At 34.8% G+C, this 25,775-nt stretch overlaps 1 protein-coding gene across 1 annotated transcript; it reads left to right on the plus strand.

The window, feature by feature from the left end:
• Positions 1–628: 628 nt before the first annotated feature.
• On the plus strand, positions 629–23,857 carry LOC147068373 (activating signal cointegrator 1 complex subunit 2). The gene is made up of 12 exons (XM_085953146.1): positions 629–789; positions 995–1,078; positions 1,189–1,340; positions 11,627–11,807; positions 12,369–12,566; positions 12,952–13,217; positions 16,520–16,699; positions 17,020–17,160; positions 18,053–18,631; positions 20,864–21,026; positions 22,676–22,818; positions 23,527–23,857. Exons 1-12 carry the CDS (start codon positions 766–768, stop codon positions 23,675–23,677), a joined length of 2,262 nt encoding a protein of 753 aa, XP_085809272.1. The 5' UTR covers positions 629–765; the 3' UTR covers positions 23,678–23,857.
• Positions 23,858–25,775: the final 1,918 nt, after the last annotated feature.

The raw sequence follows: 25,775 nt of genomic DNA on the forward strand, positions 1-25,775 counted from the left end.
ATTCCACCGGTGTTGTTTTCTTAAGATGATCTACCACTCGTCTTGGATCCCAAACCGGTGGTTTTACGGGTTTGGTTTTATGTACCGAAATTGCCTTTAACATGTGTCGTACTACCACGTTGCTGCTGATATTATCTCCAATGATCATTGGTTTGCAAAATGTGGCTATGGCCGACTTATGTACTAGCATGGTGTTGTACGACAAACCCTCCTTGTTCTGGAAGTAGCCTAGGTATCTGGCCACTTCCATTGGTTGAGGGCTATTATGATCTATTAGGGTCATGTTACACCATGCCTTCCATTTGTCCCAAGCTGGTTTGTATATTTTTAGGCTCGACGGCCGCCATCCGGTAGTAAGAAGCGCCCTTACTTCTACCGTCCAATCTGCCGTTTTCAGCCCACCCGAAATATTATTGTCTATAGTTGAAGGGACAGATCCTGGGTCCTTGGGAGTTGACGGTTGGCCACCGTATCTACTAGTGCCGTCTGTAGGTGAGGTATTGTGTATACCTACTCATTTTCGGGACCGCATACAATAATTCGGTGACAATAAGATGGCAACACTGGTATGGTATGAGTGGTATGACAGCCGTTTGACAGCAAGCGTTAGTCTATGGCGTTGACAAATGACACTAATGACAGCTTCCACGATAGACTAAGCTTTCGTTTTGCTTTGACTTTCGTTTCGTTGTTACGATTTTATTTTGTTATCATCGAGTTTTTTGATACCTCCGGCCATACGGTCGTCAGGCAACTTATCTCAAAATGCATTTTCAGACCAATAGCGATGTGAGTATTTATTGACTTATATAAAATTACTATATTTTTGAGCACACATATTAATAGGAAGTAATGTTTCTCTGATAGGTACCTGATATATAAATGGTCTGCCAGAAACTTACTATCGCAACAACTTTTTCATTACATATGTATTCGAGAAAAATGGATTTTCTTTTACGTATCTAGGTATACATTTAATCTTTGGTTATTTCAGATTTTAAATAAAATACCCAATGTGGCTGTTGAAAATTTAAAGTTGTCTACAAACGATGGTGTCATCAAGTCTATCCCTGCATTGGTGAGTGTCCGAGTTTGCTGTTGTGATCATTATGATGCATTATGATTTAGTAGTTTCCAAAAACAAGGTCAATAGTCCATGGGTCATGTAATATTTGCATTTATACGCAGGATCCATTCTGGGTGGAAAAACGCTCCCTATCATTGTATACAGCGGCACCAAAAGATGCTAAAGTTATTCTCGGATCTCTGCAAGCCTGGAAGGAATCGATGCAATGGTACATTGACGATTTGACATGGTTGCTTTCTATGAAGTACCATAGGTAAGCAAGTGTTTATAATAGATTGCTAATTTCAGGTAGATCTGTGAAACCCATATAGACTCATAGGTTCGGTTCTAATTATGGATTGTATTCCCGGGATTAGCAAACCTGAAAGTTTTATATTACGGCTGAGAGGTACCTGCTATCATAGTCATATAAAAACAACTAAGTCATTATTTTGTGAAACAGCAGAGGGTGGGCTTTTAATTGCCTCGCTACATGACAAATGAGTATCTGACTTGACTGTGTTACTGCAAATTCGACACACTTAGGGTGCTCCACCCTTATGTGGCCCATATTCATCTGTACTGACATGTTTTGGAACATGTTAAATAGACACATTTTAACCACTAAAAATACACCACATAACAACTTGATCTTACGCATGTGCACTAATGTGGATCGCATACATTTCAATATGTGTCAAAGCAATTTGTCGTCTATCCCTTAACAAAACCCTAACAATCTATTGCAGTGGCGAAGGGTGGAGGTAGGATGTCAAGATCCGACATAAATAGAGGACACTAAACTTTCTCAGTCATACTTATTTGTTTTCATTGAACTAAGACTACAATTTGCAGATAGTGTTGGTTAGTTTTTAAAATTCAATTGAACCCTGCCTAAACCAAACCATAATAGTTTTGATAATATGCTATGGGTGATCCAACAAAAATTGTACACACTTTTTCAGTCATACTCATTTGTTTTCGTTGAATTAAGAATACATATTACAGGTGATGGTTAGTTTTTTTAAATTCATTAAGCCCTGCTTAAAACCGGTTTAAGCGTCAGCCTATCTCGTAGGTCCCAGGTTCATTTCCTGGGTCTGACAAGTACACATTGTTTATTCAATTTGTGTATGAGTCAGAGTATGGACCTAATAGGTTGAGCAAGTGGCTGACATCCATTTCTCGTAAAAACAAAATCTGTTAATACAAACCTCCACTCTGTGGAGGCCCGTATTAAAATCGGACATGGTTAAAAAAAAAAACCAAACCATAATAGATAAAACATATTCTTCTATCATTAAAATATCCAAAATTATGTATGATATAATGCAGTGGCGCACCATCATCAGAATGATTTTACACATTGAAATCGAAAGCACATAAACTATACCTTGGGCTTAGACAAACAACACTGCAAAAAATGATTTGTAATTCTCCAGCACCTTTTTTAGTAAAATTTCTTAGATTTTAATTTCTAACACAAAAATTTCGAAACACTAATGTCAGGTTTTTTTAGAAACCCGTTCCCTTATGAAATTCTTGATGTCCACCCGAATTCCGGAGTGGTATAGGTCATGGCTGGGGAGGGTTGACAGGGCTCTAACCTGGGGGCCCGGGCTATGGGGGGCCTGGCGTGTTGGGTTGACCAGGTAAGTGAGATAAACACACATCATAAATTAGCTTGAATAGTAAAAAAAGTCGCCTGTGACGCTATTATACTTCATGACTATGAATATTTTAATTTATATAATTGTCAAATATATTTTCTGATTATTATGTATCGATACTCGACAGCTCCATTATTAAAGTAGATGTATTGAAAAACGCCAATAATTCACTGTATAAGTACCCTCAATTTGAACTAAAACACAATTTGAAAAACGTTATTGTAGTATTTCACACTGCCTTTAATCTAAGCAGTGGATAAGGGGCCCGTCAAATACCCTAGCCCAGTGGTCGGCAAACGCATTAATCAATAGAGCCAAATATCAACAGTACAACGATTGACATTTCTTTTTAGAGCCAAATTTCTTAAACTTAAATTATATATGTAGGTAGTAAGTAGGTACACTGCTAATTTACTTAATAAACTTTAGTTACAGTTTAAAGTCCTAATTAAATTATAGGTAGGTACACTGAATAAAACTGAATATTATACGTAATAATTATCTTATTTATTAATAAAAATTAAGTTGTAAGTCAGGTATCCATAAAATTGAATCATGACAATGACTGACAAACTCAATGTGAATAATGGCCTTGCATCTCCTTGTAAAGTTTGGGTAAGTCAGGTTCGTATGTTGTTGATTTAATTTTAAGCACGATTCTAGGTTTTCTCATCAATAAATCGATTTCTTAATTTACTTTTTACTAACCACAAAACTTGCAATATTAACATTGTTGACAGATTTTATTCAGTACCTAATTAAAAACAGAACTTTATTTTTATTGACTCTTCTCCTCAGCTGCTTTCTTCCTTGCATCATCGACAGAATATTTAGCGCAAAATTACGAGTTTTTAGTTGTATATTTCTAAATTTCAATGCGCCAATTTTTCCCGACACATAAATACAGGTCGGTAAGCCATTTAAGTTTTGATAGATTATGATAGATATTATGATAGATATTGTATTAATGCTTGTTGCACCAGGCGTAGCCATAACCCGGTTCAGCGCATACCCCCACCAAACTCTTCCCGTACCCCAAGGGGTACGCGTACCACACTTTGGGAAACACTGCTCTAGACCAAGCGGGTAGCACAGCCAATATTATTTAAGTAATCTTTTAGCATACTAGGTACACATGTCCAGCATGGTCGCTGTTCACTTCCAATCCGCCAGTCGCTGATGACACGCTCAACGGTTACCGCCACTATCCCTCCAATTTAATAAAAACTAGGAGAAACTGTACAAATATATCGCCGTGTATTGTGAAAATATGTAAAAATATTTATATGAAGAAGAAAAAGAGCCTATGGGACTAATTTACATTCTCCTCCTTGGGCCCCCCCCAATAATAAATCCTGGGTGCGCCACTGATATAATGGCATAATTTTAGATATTTTATAGATATAAGAATATTTTTTGACCATTATCTATTATGGCTTGGTTTACGCAGAGTTCAATTGAATTTAAAAAACTAGGTAATAAACACTTACACATTGTAGTCTTAGTTCAATGAAAATACCTAGGGACGGCAACTTATATGAAAGTATGGTGAGGCAGGCTGGGAATCAAGTTATGGTAGCACTTCAACGTGCGTCACATTGACGCTCAGTTTGCATTGGTAAATCAACGTGGAAGGTTCACCTGAGCTAGGTAATATTCAGTAAAAATGGTTGTGTGTAGTGTGTTAAATTGTAAAAACGATAGCAATGAAAAGAATAAACGCTTAGGAGCCGTGACGTATCACAAGTGAGTATATTTAATTACTTTTGTACATGTTAAAATAATAATCTAAAATAATCTCGGCTGCCTAACGCGTGGTTAAATTCGTTCCGAATTACTCTGTTTACATCGCATGACACAGCAGTCGTGTTCGTATTGCTCAGGACCGCATTTAAGTGAACGCATTGATTATTAATATTATAATTGAATATAAGAAACACATTTTGATTGTATCGTATATTTGAGCATTGATATATTATTGTATGCGTTGATACTTTGATATTATTCACTGTTAATTCTTCGTGGAATACCAGTACACAAGATTTTTTAAGATTGTAAATAACGTGATACGAGGGTGGGTCAATAATTCCTTAGAAAAAAGCATTAAAACAGTTTTTATTTTTGTATTTTTTTTTTATTTCTCAACATAATCTCCTTGGAGCTCAATACACTTGGTTAGACGTTTCTCAATTTTTTTTAAACCGTCAGAAAAATAAGTTTTCGGAAGGTCCTCAAAATAAGCATTTGTCCGATCGATGACTTCTTCATTTGAAAAAAAACGTTGTCCACTTAGCCATTTTTTTAAGTTTGGGAAAAGGAAAAAGTCACTGGGGGGGCTAAATCTGGCGAATACGGTGGGTGGTCGACCAATTCGAACTACAATTTCTTTCAGGATTTTTTTCCTGTTTAAATGAGGCCGTTTTTCTTCAATTTTGTTTTTTAGCTGGTCCAATAAAGATACTTAATAATCCCCTGTTATTGTTTTTCCTTTTTCCAAATAGTCAACGAAAATAATTTCATGTGCATCCCAAAATACAGTAGCCATAACCTTACCAGCTGATTTTACGGTTTTCGCCTTCTTTGGACATGGTTTGCCTTCGCAATCCACTGCTTTGACTGTTCTTTCGTCTCGGGAGTATAGTGGTGTATCCATGTTTCATCTACAGTCACAAAGCGACGAAAAAATTCATCCGGATTGCGTTGCATGAGCGACAACAGGGCTTTAGAGGCCACCACCCTATTGCGTTTATTGTCGACTGTGAGCAAACGCGGCACCCATCTTGCAGAAATATTTTTCATGCCCAATTTGTCATGTAAAATAGAAATGACGCTACCTTTTGAGATCCCTGTAACCTCAATTATCTCACTCAACTTTAATCTTCGGTCACTTAACATCATATTGTGGATTTTATTGATCATTTCTGGTGTAGTCACCTCTACAGGACGTCCTGAGCGTGGTTTATCCTTTGTTGATGTACGACCACGTTTAAATTCATTTAACCAGTTATAAATAGTTGCAAGTGAAGGAGCAGATATGCCGTGAACTAAATCCAACTCATTTTTTATTTCCTTTGCTGTTAACCCTTTTATATTAAAATGTTTAATAACAGCTCTAAACTCAATTTTCTCCATTTTTGTAAACAAGCAATTTTTTTTTTTTAAATGTACGAGAAACACAACAACCCGACCAATCTGATTGAAACTTCGCAGCATACTGAATCGGTAGTGCCGCTGCATGAAAACAAACCGCTTACAGTACTAGTCGCGCCACCTGTCGGCTTTTCTAAGGACTTATTGACCCACCCTCGTATATATTTATTTATTTAGTTTACAATATTAATTGATTATGAGACGTGTTTGTGTTCAAATATTTATAATCCATATACCTACCCATAGATATGTACATACTATATATTATATAAGTTAGGAAAGGAAAGTTGTTTATATTATATATATTATGTTGTAGTATAACTTAATTAAACCCAAACTAATTACAAATATGTAAGTTAAACTTAATTACGGCTGAATTAATTACAGTGATGGGATATTTGCAAGAATTTAATAATGTGTTTTCTATATCTTTATGTAAACTTTATTTTTGATTATTACTTTTATAATTTTATTTACTTTAATTACTTTATTGCTATTACTATAATTACTTTATTACTAGTATTACTTTTGAAAGACATATCGAGTAAGTACCTTAATAACCTACCTATCTTTTCATAAATTCCCAACTTTCAAATATAATTATACAAAAATGTGTTGTTATTTTAAACCTTCATTATTATACATTATTATATTATATGAGTACGTAGTAACTACATAAGGTACTGATACACCCCTGTTACAGGCGGGCTTCTCCCGGTGTAAAATAATCATTTAGTAGCTCAAGTCGAAACGTAACCCTGACCTCTAGAAACGGCTTCATAAACCATCTAATCTGATTCCTTGCTCAACCACGTAAGTATTATTTTTAATTTAAAAAGTAAAAATGATGATGTATGAAAGAGATAATTTTAAGACTAAATATAAGGATTTAAAAATAATAAATTTTGCCGCGCTTGTCGGCAACGTCCAAATTTCGACGCGCCTGCACCAGGGTGGTCCTCGTGATTCGCCGAATCAAAGATCACGCGATAAAATTTGGCCAATCACGAGAGTCCTTTTTGCTGGAATGGCGTGGGTACGCCAAGTTTGAAAAAGAAAAAAGTAATTAGTAAGCGTCCCCTTTCCGAGAGGATAGGACCTGCGAAACTTATTGTTAAAACAAAATATGTAAACGTTTAAAGAAAATGTACAATATAAGAAGACCACGTTACGAGCATGAAAGACCGTGTTTTATTTATACTCCAACCGTTTGAACATCTTTTTTTTGTGAATCCGGGGTTCGATGTACTCCTGAGCTAGCCGCTGGAACCCCGGGGATCTCAATGGCGCCCAACGTGGGGCGTGAAGAATCGCATTAATTCTTCCGAACCCGCGAAATAAAATTTACGCCCGCGAACGCTAAATAAAAGTTTATGATCCAGGAGCCGGAACAACCAAGAAATGGTTAAATAAAAAGTGGACTCCGACGTAACCCTTATCGAAGAAGAAGTGCTGTCTCCAACATCAAACCGGGAGAGCCCTCTGGTGTTCGAAGACAGTCCACATACGGAGCTGACCGCGCCTAGCGTCGTGCTGGAGACCGTAGCTCCAGCGCGTCTCCATTACGACGAATGGCTGCACAAATCCCACCTATGGAGACCAGACACATCATCGACGGTATCCAGCGAGGAGGGCTCGTAGAGGCCACGGCCCACTCACGACGAAAAACGGCGAGCAAAATGCCGATTTTCCTAGGGTATCACTAACATGTCGTGTACCCTAGTCGACCACGGGATGTTCGGTGAGGAGAGAAAAAGGAAACGCGAGGCCAGGGAGCCTCACAAGAGGGCTGAAAAGGCGCGCAAGCTGAGATGAATCGAATCTGTGCGGGCGCAGGCTCGACCACGAGGAGATGAAGCAGGACCAGTCGCCAACCCTCGAGTCAAGGGTGAACGCCGAGTTGCTGTTAGAAGTGAAATGTGTAGATTATACGAATAAAACATCCGGAAATTCTTCTAATTACGGATATAAAGTTAATTAAGGACAAACTTTCTGAGCCTTGTAATCTTAAGTTTATTAGTACGAAAAATGTACATTCTAGTTTTAAAAATAACGCTTCGCAAAGTGACGCCAATTCTTTCCGTTCAAATAAAGTAAATATGAATGAATTCGAAAACATTAACATTGAAAATCGCAAACAATTTTATAAACGGGAAAGAGGATATTCTACAGTAGCGCGAAACCTGTTTCAAAGTTACGCCGTGTTAATAATTTGAATCCAAAGAGAAACGAGGAAAATAGTATACGACCATCACTATTATTTCTTTACAAATTACCAATCGTAAATTTAACACAGCGAAAACGGAACGGGAATAATAAGGCATCACTCGACGAAAGTTGTTATGTTAAATTTTAATAATAAGTTAAAATTAGGTATGAAAGGATGAAAGTAGAGATTGTATGCTTGTGAAAAAAAAAAAAAATGAGTCAATAAGCCGTAAATTTCTCAACGGGGTTTCAATAATAAAAAAAAATAATAATAATAATAAAACGTGAGAGGCACCGCAAATCGGCGCGGCACGCCTTGGAATAGGATGTCGGGCGCGTAAAACGAAACAACAATTTTTTTTTAAATAAAATGGGTTTCACTAAAAATAAAGTTAATTACACAGTTTTAAGTGTACTGATTCAGAAATAAATATAATGAGAGGGTGGAATATTTCAATTTTTAATATCAATGTGATTTATACAGTCAATACAATATTGCAAAATATTTATGGGTATTAGGGTAAAATATTAAAAGTGATAGTAAGTACCATAAGTACAATGGGAAGATTTTATATAAAATTAGTAGCTATTTAATGTATGGGGTAGGAGTAATTAATAAAGTAAACTCGAATAAATTTAAAGTACAGGAAGTCTAATGAACGAATAAATTACTAAAGAAAGAGAAAGAATAAATACAGATGAAGACAATTTGGAAGCACAAAGGGAGCCACCTCTCGAAGTAAGCGCATCCAAAGGCAGCGTAGCCGAAAATTCATGATACCAAAGCTTGATGGTGTGGAGAGTGCGCACTCTCCTTTCTCGCGCAGGTTCATGGAGAGACTAGGGACGTGACGCCTGAAAGATATCGTGAAACAACAAGAGGTACCTCCGAAGTGTAACCATCTATAAAAAAAAAAGAAAGGGAAAAGGATACTTATTGTGAAAATCCATCCTAGTACCTGTGGGAAAGCCGTGCCGCCGTCAACGAGCCTGACCGTTGTACCGCTATACGATGCCTTGCCCGCAGTAATAGGAACAGATGGAGACACAGTACCTGTCCATCTGAGGTGATACTCCAGAGACCAGCAGATCAGTGGAAAACTTTCCACAGAAGGATATCCGCTGCTCGAAACGAGCCTGGCTCAATAGTAACGCCACTACCACGCCCTGGTTGCAAAGGCAGACGACGCCAAACGAGGTACGCTCCTACTGCACCAGAAGAAGAAAAACATAACACGAAATAATAATTCCGAACGAGGGCCAAACGTCCACAAATGTAGCCTCTCGGAATACAAAAAAACTGGACAGCCCAAGAGTCGAAGACTATAGCTCCACGACCCCTCCGCTGACTAGTATAAAAGAACGAGAAGAATAACAAAAACATTACGAAAACAAAATAAATGCACGACATTACAGGAGAAAAATAAAATAATAATAAATTATGACAAATGATAATAAGAAAGGAAAATAAATCAAACTCATTCAGGAGACTTATTCAGGAGCATTGCTTTGAGCAGGAAAATAGTAATTAAAATAAATATAGAAACAATACGTAAAGTTAGTTGTTTTTTTTTTTTTGTTAGAATAGTTAGATTGTAGTTGAATTTTTTTTATATAAACTGTTATCATGCCATGTATTTAACGGATGAACAAGGAATTGGATGGGTGGCCGATGAGATCAGGGCGTACCTTTCGACTTTAATCCAGATGGGGCGAATGATACACCCCTGTTACAGGCGGGCTTCTCCCGGTGTAAAATAATCATTTAGTAGCTCAAGTCGAAACGTAACCCTGACCTCTAGAAACGGCTTCATAAACCATCTAATCTGATTCCTTGCTCAACCACGTAAGTATTTTTTTTAATTTAAAAAGTAAAAATGATGATGGATGAAAGAGATAATTTTAAGACTAAATATAAGGATTTAAAAATAATAAATTTTGCCGCGCTTGTCGGCAACGTCCAAATTTCGACGCGCCTGCGCCAGGGTGGTCCTCGTGATTCGCCGAATCAAAGATCACGCGATAAAATTTGGCCAATCACGAGAGTCCTTTTTGCTGGAATGGCGTGGGTACGCCAAGTTTGAAAAAGAAAAAAGTAATTAGTAAGCGTCCCCTTTCCGAGAGGATAGGACCTGCGAAACTTATTGTTAAAACAAAATATGTAAACGTTTAAAGAAAATGTAAAATATAAGAAGACCACGTTACGAGCATGAAAGACCGTGTTTTATTTATACTCCAACCGTTTGAACATCTTTTTTTTGTGAATCCGGGGTTCGATGTACTCCTGAGCTAGCCGCTGGAACCCCGGGGATCTCAGTACTACTAGTGATGCCCTGCATTTTTTTATCGCGTCGCTTTTTCTCGTAAGTTGTCGGCTGTCGTCGTCATGCTTCATTTGGTTGCATGAGTAACCCGCTTCGTTGCTTATCTCTATATTTAGAACATCTATGGAAAATACGTATGACTAACAAATGCACTATTTATGTCACATCTTAACATACTTATTCCTAAGTTATCATCAAATTTATAGGACATGAGGATTTGAAATACGTAAGGGTTCATAGCTCAAAAGTATTTGTTAGTTTAAGGGGCCCACCACACTGGTCTTTTTCTTATTTTCTTTAACACTAATACAAACTGTTAACTGTCGGGCGAGTAGTTCTTTTCATGTGTCATTTATCGAATGTTGTGATTCAAGTGTTCATGAGTTAATATTCTTATGCATAAATTCCAAATATTTAGTGAGGAAATTTTTTATATATCTATTATATTTATATCCACACGAATGTCTGAAAATATTGAACAGTATACAGTCGAACTCGGTTATTACGATCACAGAAATAGCGAGATCTCAGATATAATGAGGAAACATTTGTTGATATTTTAGTTTATGATTTTCTCCATACATTTATTCACTTTTATAACGAGCTACCTCTCGTGTATACCGAGCAAAACTGTTAATGTGTCGATCGTTTAAAAACAACATTTTCGACCCTAAGCAATAAAATCCGACCGGACAGTTAACTAGACCGATGCCGCCGGGATCGGATTACGTTTATGACACTAGTTAAGTGTCTAAGAACCTAATTGGTGTTTTCGCTGACAACATTGAAAAAATATCCACGCATACGGTTGAAATTGCATGTAAAAAATCCAAGCTTTGTTAAGTCAGTAGGTACCTACCAGCGCCGGCGGCTCAGCACTTCATTACAATAAACAACTTCTTTTGTAGTTTATGAATGCCATGCTTGTTTCGGGGATTTTTATGATGGTCTCAGATTTTTTATGTTCTATGCTTAAATAGAACGTGGCGCGAAAATGTTAATAACGATAGAACGAGTAATGCTTATAACAAGCAAATTCAGTCGGTCCCATCTTCCTCGTAATAACCAAGTTCGACTGTATTTTTGGGCCATATATCGAAATTGTGTCATAGTTTAAAATGGCCATTATAGAGAAAAACCGTATAACGAATTGCCGTATAGTGAGGTATATGTGTAATCAAACATTCATTATCTTAAAATTTTTACAGATTTTGGTCTCACATAATACATTATGCTCCCTGTATGGATATGCTGGTATCATTTCTACAAGAAGCTTATCCTCCCTACATTCAAAGTCATGACGATCCTTCAGTCATGAATTTATACAATCAAGCTTATAAAAAAGTTTTAGTAATTTTCAGCAGACTGGCAACAAACAAGGAATCAATGGTATGACATCATTTTTAATTTTTTTTTTTCACCTAGCCAATGGAAACTGTATCACCAGCGCGACACATTACGTCTTTTTTACAGATGGCGGCATTTAATACAAGTTTTAATCGACCACAGTGGAGTAGGTAGAGGTTAGAACATTCTCCTCTTTCTCTGTATGTCACGAGTTCTATTCCCGCACCTAGATCAAATTAATTAAGTGAAATACTGGCAAATATTCTTCAAGCAACTGCTATTGTTTAACAACCATCTGAATCGTACACTTTGTCATTTGTATGGTATTGTAATGGAATACCGCCGAGTGCATGTATACGAGATTAGTGCATTTCAGCACAGTGTTAGGCTGTGTTTAATTGTAATTTGAAAGATTTTTAGCTTCGATTCGTGACTTGATGAAACTTGGGTCCACCACTACCCACCATAGTTCAAACAGAGGTCAAAACAATGGAAAGAGACTGGTGAAAGTGTGCCGAAGAAGGTGAAACCATTTTGTCGATTGGAATGGTGATGTTATTTTAATAACTACTTTTTTGTCTATAAATTGCTCTGTATTTTTAGGGAGAATGGATGAATTCAAACTATTTGGGACAACTTATTTATGAGAAATTTATATTTACGATACCAATACTTTGGGACCTTTGCCTTCTCTATGGAAGCAACAATGGCGTGGTTGTTTCAAAGATTGTTAAGACAGTATTTCAATTGCAACCAAAGTACTATGAAGATGTTGCCACAGCGATTGCCTTCCTCAAGCAGGTAAAAAAATTCACCATATTGCAAATTTAATAGTATGTATGTAATAGGTAGGTAGGTAATAAAGCTTTTACCTACTTTATTGTATTGATTTATTACATAAGTTAGAATGAACTGTTTTCATTGTCAGAGTGTATTTACCTTTTGGTGAGTGCACATAGTGCCTGATGATGACGAAAGGCGAAACCCAGGTCACAAAAAAGACTCAAATGGAATAGTACCAAACTTAAATTGATTTGAATTTTAATTCAAATTCCATCAAGTATCGTCGGTCGATAGTATATTATTATACATTTAACAACGTTTACAAACTAATTATTATTATACTATTGTGAAATCGGATTTCTACCAAATAAAAATGTTTTCTATACATTGCATATTTCAACAGCTTTTCAGTTTCATTAGTATCCAGATTGACAATCGCAATAATGTTCATGTGGATCCACCAATTCTTCCGGGAGAATTCAAAGGATTTTCTCAAACATTCGGAGGTCTAAACTCCCATTCAGTTCAAGAAACCGGAAGTTCACTAACATTTGCTGCTCTCCAAGACTTGGCTTTGCACCTGGTGGATTGTTCAATAACTTTGAAAACATTTCTAGAGTTACACGCTCCCGCCAGGCAGGTATTCAGGGATAAAGAATTTCATATAAGGTTTGTAATTTCTTTTAATTTTTTGATTTCTTCTTAAGGGGGGACATGCTCGTCGAAGGTCAAAATTGAGTTTTTATTGTATATTCAAACCATGATCCTGGACACTCCTTAAACGTTGTAGATAATCTATTTATATAATTTTGAAGCCTTATTATCCTTTATAGTTATTTTAAACATTTCATGACTGCATAAAGTATTTTTGTTACATAAAATAGTATTCTATTAAACCTCTCGCTCTAATGTTTTAGAATATAGTCATATTTCGGTACATAACTGTGCAGTGGTGTTAAGATTTTTTACATTTATTAATTTTTAAACGCATTTATGAAACCATTAGTATAATTTATTATGATATAATTTTTGTAAAATATTCACGATAAAAAATTATATTGATAATCTCTGTGATCCCAAATTTGACAAGAATTAGGCATTTTATTATTCAAAAAATCGGCAAGATTAACACATTTGAAGATGATTCTAAAGATACTTATTATAAGCTATGTTTTTGACCATTCAAGTGTGATAAAAATTTTATGAATAATGATTGCTTTATAATAATTATTGACCTAAGAATAAGGTAGTGTTTTTTTGAAATACGCCATTTCTTTTGTCATTCCTTAGTAGTTAAGCTACAACATACGGCCGTAGCCATAAATTGACAAACTATAATTAAAGTAGGGAGTAAAATTATGTTAACGCGCGTGTTTGAACATGTACCTAACCGATTTTTTTTTTATTTTTTTTTAAACGGTACATGTTCAAACACGCGCGTCAATATCATCTTACTCCCTACTTCAATTATAGTTTGTCAATTTATGGCTACGGCCGTATGTTGTAGCTTAACCACTGGGGAATGACAAAAGAAATGGCGTATTTCAAAAAAACACTACCTTATTCTTAGGTCAATAATTATTATAAAGCAATCATTATTCATAAGATTTTTATCACACTTGAATGGTCAAAGACATAGCTTATAATAAATATCTTTAGAATCATCTTCAAATGTGTTATTCTTGCCGATTTTTTGAATAATAAAATGCCTAATTCTGGTCAAATTTGGGATCAGAGAGATTATCAATATAATTTTTTATCGTGAATATTTTACAAAAATTATCTCGTAATAAATTATGCTAATGGTTTTATAAATGCGTTTAAAAATTAATAAATGTAAAAAATCTTAACACCACTGCACAGTTATGTACCGAAATATGACTATATTCTAAAACATTAGAGCGCGCGGTTTAAAAGAATACTATTTTATGTAACAAAAATACTTTATGCAGTCATCAAATGTTTAAAATAACTATAAAGGATAATTAGGCTTCAAAATTATATAAATAGATTATTTACAACTTTTAAGGAGTGTCCAGGATCATGGTTTGAAAATACAATAAAAACTCAATTTTGACCTTCGACGAGCATGTCCCCCCTTAAGGCTGAAAATGCTCTAAATACATTAACACTGAAGAATCTGGGGTATGTTAGGGGTTTAAGTTTGAACAACCAGCAAACTTTGTAGGGCAGATATTTGTATCATTTTAACGAGATATCTCCTGTGAAATGTACACAATATAATGATCATATAAAAAGTTTTTTTACTCATTATCATTCATGGTGCAATAGCCCGGGGTAGGCCTGGCCTCTTAAGTCATCTCCCCCAGTCCGGTCTATCGTCCAATCCAGGATTCCGAATCGGTCGTGCATCCTAGGCCACACCATCTAACCACCGTGATTTGAATCATCCGACACTCCTCAGCTCAGATGGCTTCGCATTAAAAACTTTCCAGACTCGTTGACCAAGGTCGATTCATTGAACATGACCGGCAAGATTTCAGTCAAGAAATTTTGATGGTTTGGATTTTGGTGCATTCTCCAAATTCCTCGCTGTGACTTCGCGATTATGGCGTATGTGCCACATTCCATCTTCATTTTTTGCTCCAAATATCGCTCTCAGGATTTTTCATTCAAAAGTCAGAAGACCGTTTTTAGACTTGTTACTGTTGACCCAACATTCTGATCCATATTTAAGGACTAGCAGCAGTATTTTTTATATCTGGATTTTTGTGTACCAAGACAGCACTTTGGATTTCAGATTTTTAGAGATTCCAAAGTAACACTTCTTTTTGATTATCTGTATTCGTTTTCTGATTTCTGTTTTCATATCATTGTTAGAGGTGACAATGGAACCCAGATATGTAATGTGGTCGGTTTTTTCAAATGAGAATGCCGAATGGAATGGCTTTTATATGGGTGCATCGGGTTTATGACTTTGGAGGATATCATGTAATTATTATTTGCCTTTGAGGTGTTAATTTTAAGGTTAACTTTTTCTGCTTCGAATGCCAGCTTCTCAAAGGAATTTTAATGACCACTTTTGATCAATCTATTATGTCTAGGTCGTCTGCGTATGCCATGATTTGGCATGTGTCATGGAAGACGGTCCCATTAGAATTTAGATTCAACTTTGGAATCCCTGATAGACCAGACCTGTCTAGGAGAATATTGAATAAAAGATAAGACAGAGCATCTCCGAGTCCATCAAAAGTCCAGAATGACTGATCAGTCATTTTAAATTTTGACTGGCACAGTGTGTTTTCCATGGCTAGATTAGCAAAAGTTTTTTTTACTAAAAATGTTATTATTTTAATTAGAATTTTTAATAAAGCCATACTTATTTAGTTTTATATTTTTGGTTTTATTTAAACATTTTTACACACATACCACCACCATATTCTACATACTATTGCTATGTGTACACAATGTTTATTATTTATCATTCAGTAAATGCTTAAATGATTTTTAAATCAATTGTATAATGTTGCAGTCTATCAGCGGTAGGAAAACACCAATTTCAATGTGATATCGGAGAATCACAACCTATCTAAAGTGTACCGCCACTTTAAACTTCATTGTGTTTTTAATATTGCAAGATTCAATTTTATATTTTTAATTTCCATTTAATATTATTTTTTAAAACCTTATATTGGATTGTGTAAATGTTTTCTTATATAGTGTTATCCAAGTTCTGGTACGAATTTGTTTTTTAAATAAAACACATCGTTAACTTTTTGCGAATATATTTATTTCAATCGATAATGTAGTCTTTGCAATTATACGTGGAATACAATATCATTCAAATGACCCTCCCTGGGTCATCTTGCAGCTCAAATTCGCCGTATGAGATACAGGATAACACTGTAGAAAATCGATTTTATATCATAAAATATATTAATTTACACAAATAATTTTAATGTAATGGTAGGTACTCAAATTTTATTAAATGAAATTTAATTTAATTCCAGCATAATCAACTTATATGAATGCACTTTACCTCGAATGTATGAGAAAGCTTTTGAAATGGGTGATCTTAAGAGTGAACAAACCATCGTCATCTTTAACCAATTGGACTTGGTTAGACTGGAGCTCGTGGATTCCTATCGATTTATATTGTCTACAACAATCGATGAGATCCTATCTGGGAGGTAAGTTCAATATGATTCAGATGAATCTACTTCTTGTATTTTTCACACCTCATAGACTTATATAATATGTATTTTGTCTACGGGGTGGGGTTGTATGGTGTTCCAATTAGACAGCTTTTTGTGATTTAAATCACCAACCAGTTTTCAATATCTCTATGGGCTTAAGGCCTTATTATTAATTATAATATTGATACATATTGAGTTGTCATTTACTTGATAAAATTTTCTTTTGAGTCAATAGCCATTTCGGCTTTCACACTATTGACGTTACACCTGTCAAAATCTATCACAAACATTTTTTTTTTTTGAATTTATTCCAGCGCTGATGTGGAGAGTAATGTCAGCTTATACCTTGCCATGATAGTCGATAGCTTGTCGGAGAAGACTTTCATCAAGGATTATAATGCGGCCTATCCTGTAGATGCCGATTTAGATATCTTGTGCCAAGCCTACAAAGATATGTATCCTTTTGTTATTTCACACGAATTTGTTTTTAGGTCAATATCATTGGTTTTTGGTGGAATCAATGAAACTGCACAATCAACGTTGGTAACTTTGCTGTTGGTTTGGTTTGGTTGCTTAACTGTTGATTTTTACCAGTCATCTTGATTGCAAAAATCTCATCTGGCATTAAATCAGGACTAACTAAGTATTTATTGAAATGCTGGATTTTTTATATTTAAACTCACTGGCAAATCTGGTTCTGAAGTAATTTATTAATAACTATTTATTTTATTTAACGAATAAGACACAAGATTTAAGAATGTAGCATTCTATATATTGAACATATATTATATGAAAACATCTCATGCATATACCTTCACTAGAAAAAATCATTTTGTAGAAAAAAATACTACACCCGATGGGACTTTAACCTGTATCTGCTGGATTCGCGCCAGTAAGTTTTTCCAATTAGCTACGGGTATCTTACTAAATTACGACGATTTAAACTAGTAGTTGTTACATGAAATGCTTGTCGAATTGCGTTATCATGTTGGCTATCAGTTTTAGTATATTAAATTAAGGTAGGTATCTATTAATTCCTTAATTACTAACCGATGTCGCGGATCACTCCATTATTTAATTTTTTAACGTACTTAGACTTGCTAATAATTTAATAACTATTTCATTTATTCAACGAATAAGACACAAGATTTGAGAAAGTAACATTATATATATATTAGACATACATAATTTATCTCATGCATATATGCGAATCCAGCAGATACAGCTTCAAGTGCCGTCGGGTGTCGTATTTTTTTTCTAATGTGCATATGCATGAGATGTTTTCAAATTATGTATGTTCTATATTTATTCTTTAACACGTAGTTTTCTTAACTCACTGTTAAATAGGGATTCTTTGAAGTGTGATTTTATCCTAGAGGCTGTGAGGGCCAACTGTTACGAAGAACATCGTACATCACACCACAACGGAGAGAGCAGTTCTCTCTATGAAAATAGTGATATTGTAAATGGCCACGATCTTAATCAAGATACCCAAAATACATCTGAGACTGTAGACAATAATGAAATCCCCGAAGAGGCTAAAACTATGTCACTAATCAGTGAAGTGAAAGATATTCTTCCACACTTAGGAGACGGATACGTACTGAAATGTTTGGAGCGATACGGATTCAATTCAGAAAGGGTCGTCAACAGCGTCCTCGAAGGAACTCTGGATCCGGACTTGCAAGAGCTCGACCCGTCCCTTCCGATCATTCCTACGGACATCTTGGATACGAACTTCTTGGAAACCGGAATTGATAGACTAAATGTATTCGACAACGACGAATTCGATGTTATGACTAGGGATAATATTGATTCGAGTAAAGTACACAAAGGAAAACGAAAATCCAAACACAAAAATCTTTCAGAAATGCTTGACGATAAGAGCTATGTGAAGCAAATGAAGGATACATACACAAAATTCAGGTGAATTCTTATAAAACATTCAGTGGATAGATAGATATCATTAGTAATATTATTTAATGCAAGCATACATTCCCAAGAACTGGGTAATTACAGTATGGGTAAAAAACCCAAGAAATACGCCATTTTAAAATCATTATTTAAATATATTTGAGTTAAATTAACTTAATGCTTGCGCTTGTAAAAACAATGTGCATATATTTACCAGTATTATACTGAATGAAACAAAAGTCCACTTCAAATGACAGTGTGGCGTAATCCAACAAGAATACTCTAATCTAATATAAAGACTGCCACAATCCAAAAATCCAGCAACAGTGACAAGGCATAGTTGCTAGGTTTTTTAATATTGAATATCTCAAAAATGAAGCAATTTAAAAAAAAAACACAGGCTTGTCTAATAGGAGATTGTGTATATAAAAATACAATATCCCCCATTTTTTTTAATTGACCCTTGCTATGTTTTAAATTTGGACACCCAATATCTATCTAGATCAGCATTTCTCATATAGGTTTTACGTACATATCGATTCTATCAAGTGAACTTTCACTGTAACATATATCAGGTTCACTACACCAATGATCCGCGGACTGGCGCCGGTCCGCGAAGGGCTTTCACCATGCTTTCGACCGACTATACCGCTACACAATTCGAGGAATTCCCACTAGATGAAATGCTATCTTCTGATGTCCACACATAAAATGCAATCATTGTCTCAATGATATCTCTCGATAAAGAATATCCATCTCTGATTATTGGTCGTTTTTTCAACTTCCTATTTGTGTGAAATGACTTTTTCATCAGTAATAAAAACCAAACAAAGAAATCAAATGGATGTCAATCCAGCACTTTGTCTCTCAGAAACAACGCTGCACAACATATTAAATTGGCTTACAAAGAAGCAGCAGCAGATGTCGCACTAACCAAAAATAGTAATTTTATAACATAAGATTTAAGAAATAAAATTCCATCTATATTGGTTTTTATTTCTGGCTCTGTGAAATATTTCTCCCTTGTTCGATGGGCCGCAAATGTTAAAAGCTTGAATAACACTGCATTACATAACTAGCTGTTAACGTCGATAATAAAATCCGTCAATTCGTTCATAGTAAGCAAATGCGATAGGTAAAAAGCTAAAAAGAAGCAAGACAAAATGATTTGAGTAAATTCCATGCTCACTCACTGAAATGACCTTGTTAACGGCAGACTAAATGTAGCTACACTAAGTACTAGAGGTGAGTTGGAAATACTGTCACAAGTTTGTGTACTTAAGTTTCGGATGAAAATACCCATACTAAGTATTTGTTGCCCAATAAACTTGTTTCAAGAAACTTGAAACGTATTAGATGTTCGAATTCGAACGCATTCGCTAATATATGCGCCGTGACTCGCTATTCAGCGCTATTGATATTAAATGCGCGCGAGCGAGATATCATGATACACGTATGTCTAGCCGTGATATTATACTCAACTGTCATTGTTCTCCCTTTCTCCTCTGTTGTAAAGTTGGTATAGTGAAGGACAGAAATGGTCACGTGTTCGTTTTATAGGATACTTTTGAGTTTGCCTAGGGTTTTAGGTTTAAAAGAGTTTTTGGTTTTTGGTTTTAGTTGAGTATGAAACTTTATCGAGTCCAGGAGTTGACACATGGTATGAGATCTCGCCGACCGCTAGCTAGTTCGTAGTTTTGCCACGTATGAAATCATCGCTTCGGCGTCGCGACTCGCGTATGCTTAGTATGCGACGGGTTTTAATTTTAGTTTTAGACGTTTTAGTTGAGTAAGACATTTACATCGAATTGACGTCAGTCGCAAGCCGGAATAACGGAGTTCTGATAACGTTAACTGACTACGCGTTTATCTGGTTTCGTCACATCAAGTTTCTCGATTTTTTAGTGTTATAATTGTAATTTGTAAACATAAACTGAATTCAAATTATATGCGTGATTGTATAAATGGATAACTACTGAAACATGAGTGACTAGCGCCACAGTTCTAGCTGTACCTGTCTCGAAAATGGGACATTTCAAAAAGCCGACGTATTTTTAACGATTCTATTAAAGCTGATATTTCAAATACTAGTAAGTATTTTGGAACAAGTTTAGATACCAAGTATTTTTTTATACTGGTAGTAAGTATACTTAGTCTTCAAAATCGACCAGTTTTCCCACCTCTACTAAGTACCCGTTTGTTGTTTTTCAGTATACTTTAATTAATTTTTGATAATGATTGCAGCTTGGTGTCAGATGAACCAGATATTTACGATGATGAATATGACGATACGTATGACGGAGGAGTTCCAGAATTGGTCGATGAGGCTTCAGCTGACTCTGAAAAGAGAAATAATTTCAAATCCAAGCCGCTACGAACGTTTGGCAAACGAGACGCTGATAGTGAAGTAAATAAAATGGCTATTTAATTTTATTTATGTACATGCCATTGTACGCGCGGCTTAAACGTCGGTCTATAACGTCGTGGGTCCCAGGTTCGAATCCTGCATTTGGCAAGTACACAAATTGAAAAACAATTTGTGTATGAGTCAGAGTATGGATCTAACAGGATGAGCAAGTGGCTTAAATCCAATTCTCGTAAAAACAAAATCTTTTAATACAAAACCTCCACTCTATGGGGCCCCATATGATCTTATTAGTATCGGACAAATGTCATTGTGTGATTTGTACAATGTAATTTACAAAGTACTGTACTAAAGCAATGTACAAAGTTGATAATGTCAATATTAATTTAATATATAATTGTTTTGTTCATCGAATAATATTATACAATGTGAATGAATCTAGTATTTTGCATATTTTATTATGCAAGATAATTTGCCAGTTATGCAGTACTCAATGCTCTAATTACGTGACCAGATTTGCTGACTCCCTCCGACCATCTGGTCCGATCGAGAAATGTCATTTTGAATCTGTCCGTTTCCTAATTTTCTATGCATCAAGATGATCGAATCGGTACCTCAATCGTTGTGTATAACCGCTTTTTAAGGTTATGATCACTCACAACGATCGGCTTGAGTTGGTAAATCGTTCTGTGTAATTAACCATCTTATTACCTTCAACATAATATATTTCACCTATCTGAACAACAAGCGCTTAAAAAATATATATTTTTAGAGATATAAGGCGTCCATTATCACACTCATGATGACCGAGCTGTAACGTGTTGGCCTATAATCTCATCGGTCCCAGGTTCGAATCCCGGGTCTGGCAAAAAAATTTCATGTTTTTCAATGTGTGTTTGGACCCAATAGGTTGAGCAAAAGTGGCTAACATCTATTTTTCGTAAAAACAAAAAAATCTGTTTATAACCTCCACTCTCCATTGAGGAGATCCACAATATGATCTTATAAGAATCAAACACGGTACAAAAAATAAAAATTACCAATAACCGATAAGTCCTCATATAGTGAAAATAATTTATAACTTCCAAAACCATACTAAAATATATGTTTATAAACAAAACGACTTACAGGTACTGATATATTACTAAATGATACATACAAATTAATGCTAATATGTCGCCCATCCAATGCAAAAGGACAACAAGTGCTAAAATTTTGAATTTCTGTTTTAAATGCAAAAATAACCGTAAGATTCATATAATTCTACTGTAAAAATAACAGAAGTATAAGTCATTAGGAAAACAAAAGAAAAATATCGTCATATTCGAGATATTGATGTTAAACCTGTATTTTAAGTAGATGCAAAATTTCAAATGCGATTTTCTCGAAACTATGAATTTGCAGTTATGGTCCTTTTACATTGGGTGGGCGCTGTATTTCCTTTTTTGATTATAGCATTTAGGGGTGGACAGTTAATTAAAATGGACATATTATTGGAAAAGCTGACTAACATTATAACCAACCATTTACATTTGAAACAGAAAAGTTTTGTTTACCACAAATAATATTCAATAGTGGACATATTATCAATATTTGAAAATAGATTCATAATATAATGTACCTCTTATGTTTTATACAGATATAATATTTCAAATGATGTACAATCTCTCAAATATCTTCTTGTATTGTAGGATGAACCTGACGAAGATGATGATCAAGCAAGTTGTAGTAACCCCCGTCCTGCTGACTCGTTCTGTGTCAATCCTGAAGAGGTCCGGGCTAGATACCAAGCCAGAAGAGACATCAAATATGGCAGTAAACCATCCTCTGATAGGTATTTTTTATTTACATACTACCCAAGAAGGTATTATATTAGGACCTTTGTTTTGAACTAATAATTTACATCAACATCACGCAGTGGCGGCTTGACTACATTTACAAATTTTACTTGTCGCAGTCGAGAAAAGTTTGTATGTGCGACTAGGCTAATATGTTAACCACTGCTATACAATACTTTTTCTAAACTTTTCCCATGGCCATAGAGACGTAAATACATGTTACAGTAAAACCTCATTAATACGAATTCCACGGGACGGAAAATCAAAAAAAAATTCGAATTACGAATTATAAAATGTATGGGGGGAAAATATTAAAATTTAAAAAAAAAAAATTGATTTTTATCAATATCCTTTACGATCATAGATGTGCCTACCAAATTTCCGGAGCTGTGAGTGTTAATGGATCATAAAATGTCAGGATTATTTTTATTACCTTCTTAAAATAAGTAATTTATGATGTTTTACGAAAAGTCGTTCACAATTTTCAATGACTGGCTCATGAAATAGTGTAGTTTATTACGATTTATTGAATATTTTTATATGCCGGGACTCTGAAATAATTTCGAATTACGAAATTTGAATTAAAGGTATGGTTTTATATGAAAATAATGTTCAAGAGACTTTTTTTTCGCGAAAATTTCGAATTATCCGTGTTCTTATTAACGAGGTTCACTGTATGTGAAATATGATTTTGTTCATTTTAGGGATGTCATTGGCAAGGCAAAGGGCCAGGGACAAGATAAGGATGTGTTACTCAATCGGCAAAAGAAAGGGTCTCACAAATCAACAACCGGAAATCATAACAGAAGATCTGGCGCCCAATGGAAAAGAACTCAGGGAATGATGCCATCGTAGACTGTTTATTACAATACTAAAATGACTTTATTTGACGTGATTTTTAGTGCCCCTGTTTTTTAATATGTACCATCTTAGAAAATTAGACTATATGTGTCGACTATTTTTCGATAGATTTTTTTGTTATTTTGGCTGATAATGTTACATAGTAAATTACATAAATGAACTTATAACATACAACTGTATTTTTATTTCATATAAATTGTTTATTATTTGATTATATTTTTTTTCGTATTTCACTTATTTTACGCCCACTATTCACTCTGTGGAGGCCCATATGATCTTATTATTAGAATCGGATATGGTGGAAAAAAAATCATCCAATAAGTTAGAATCATTTTGGACTATATTCTATAACAGGATGGCGAACCTATGACCTATGAACCCACGAAGGCTTTTTTAATGACTCACGCGTTGATTTTTATAAACTTATTTTTTATATCATAAAAGAGAGAACAGACAATCAAAAATATTAAAAACATAGTGTATAATAGATAAACACACAAGTGTATAATAGATTATCTAATATCGAATTTATAAAAAAACATTTCCATGTGGACATTGGCTAGCTAATTTTCTATCGTATCACTGCACCTGTGTATGAGGTACATGGTCGTAAAACGTTGTGTTTCATCCTTTTGTCGCGAAGCCTGTATGACTCATGACAGTTAGTAACTTGACGCGCATACATATTCGTTGCATCGTAGAACGGGGAGATGTACCAGTGCTGAACTAAATGGCAGCCTTGTCGTCTCGCGTCTCGAAGTGTTTAATAATTCAACATTATTATTATTTTTTTATTATTAAGGCAAAGTCTTCACTGAGCCTTTTTTAAAGAGGCACCTTTTTCAACATTCCAATTTCAACTATATTAATGAATAAATATGTATCTGAAAACATTAAAAAGAAAAATATTTTGTATTTTAAGTCAAAGATAAACTTACAATTGTAAAAAATGTAATAAAATGTGAATTTGTTGAATCGGACCGCACCCTATTTCGGACCGCACGCACATTTATTATTAAAATTTAGTTTATTAAGTTTTCTAAGCATCACAATATAAATGTGTAACTTGAAATCCTTTTTATTTATATCAAATTTTATTTATGTATGGTCCTAATATTGAAGCTTAATTTGATAATTTTGTTATTTCTTTACTTATGTTTTTTTAGTATTCGGAGGGGTACAAATAAATTTTCTCTAATAAAAAAGGCACTATTTTCTTTTATGGATATATTTTGAAATATGTGACTTATAGGCCATCCATGGACTGAAACCGTATGCGGTTTCGAACCGTGTGTAATACTAAGCTTATCTTATCTGTTCATGGAAATATATTTTCACAAAGTATATCAATACGTTAGAAGATGAACCACGGAAGTCACGTTTGGACTTTTGTTCAGGAGAGTGATTTTAGTGTAGGTTTAATGTTTGAAACTCTATAACTTTTTAAAGAACTATAGTAATTAGAGTCTGTAAATGGTATTATTCATAATTAAATTTATTTTTGACCATAGTATAGATAGAAATACCAAATTATTTAGAATTAATAAATTAATGGACTTCCGAGTTTTATGTTCTAACACATAATGTAGAAGTACTATTAAGCAATACTTCACCTATAGATAATACACGGAAGTCCATATAGGTATAAATTATTTTTATTTCCTGTACATCATATTATTAATAATTATTTTATTATAAATACACAAAATATTTCAGTAAGTCTATATATGAAAAGGAATTATATATTTTTTAATTTACATAAGTACAAGATTATTTGAAATTTACTATTGCTCTAGAAAAAAATCAACGTAATGATAATTATTCCGGGACATCAGCTGATGAGGAATTATGTGGAATTGTATCATAAAATTCTTGAAATTCTGGAGATATCCATTGTTTCATAGTTTGCAGATCTTAACCGGACACAGTGGTTTTGCCTCGAATCTCTTGGTCTAATAGAATCTCCGACTTGCTTATGTGCCGAATTGCAGGATGCCGATCACATCCTCTGGGAGTTTCCCCATATTATGTCGGTTGAAAGGGAAGAGCTTCTCAAGTCGGTTCGACTCTCAGTTGGACCCCCGACTACTGG

Source organism: Rhyacophila brunnea, unplaced genomic scaffold (genome assembly GCF_057557595.1).
Source record: "Rhyacophila brunnea isolate RB1 unplaced genomic scaffold, BYU_Rbru_1.0 scaffold_3, whole genome shotgun sequence".
NCBI classification, from domain to species: domain Eukaryota; kingdom Metazoa; phylum Arthropoda; class Insecta; order Trichoptera; family Rhyacophilidae; genus Rhyacophila; species Rhyacophila brunnea.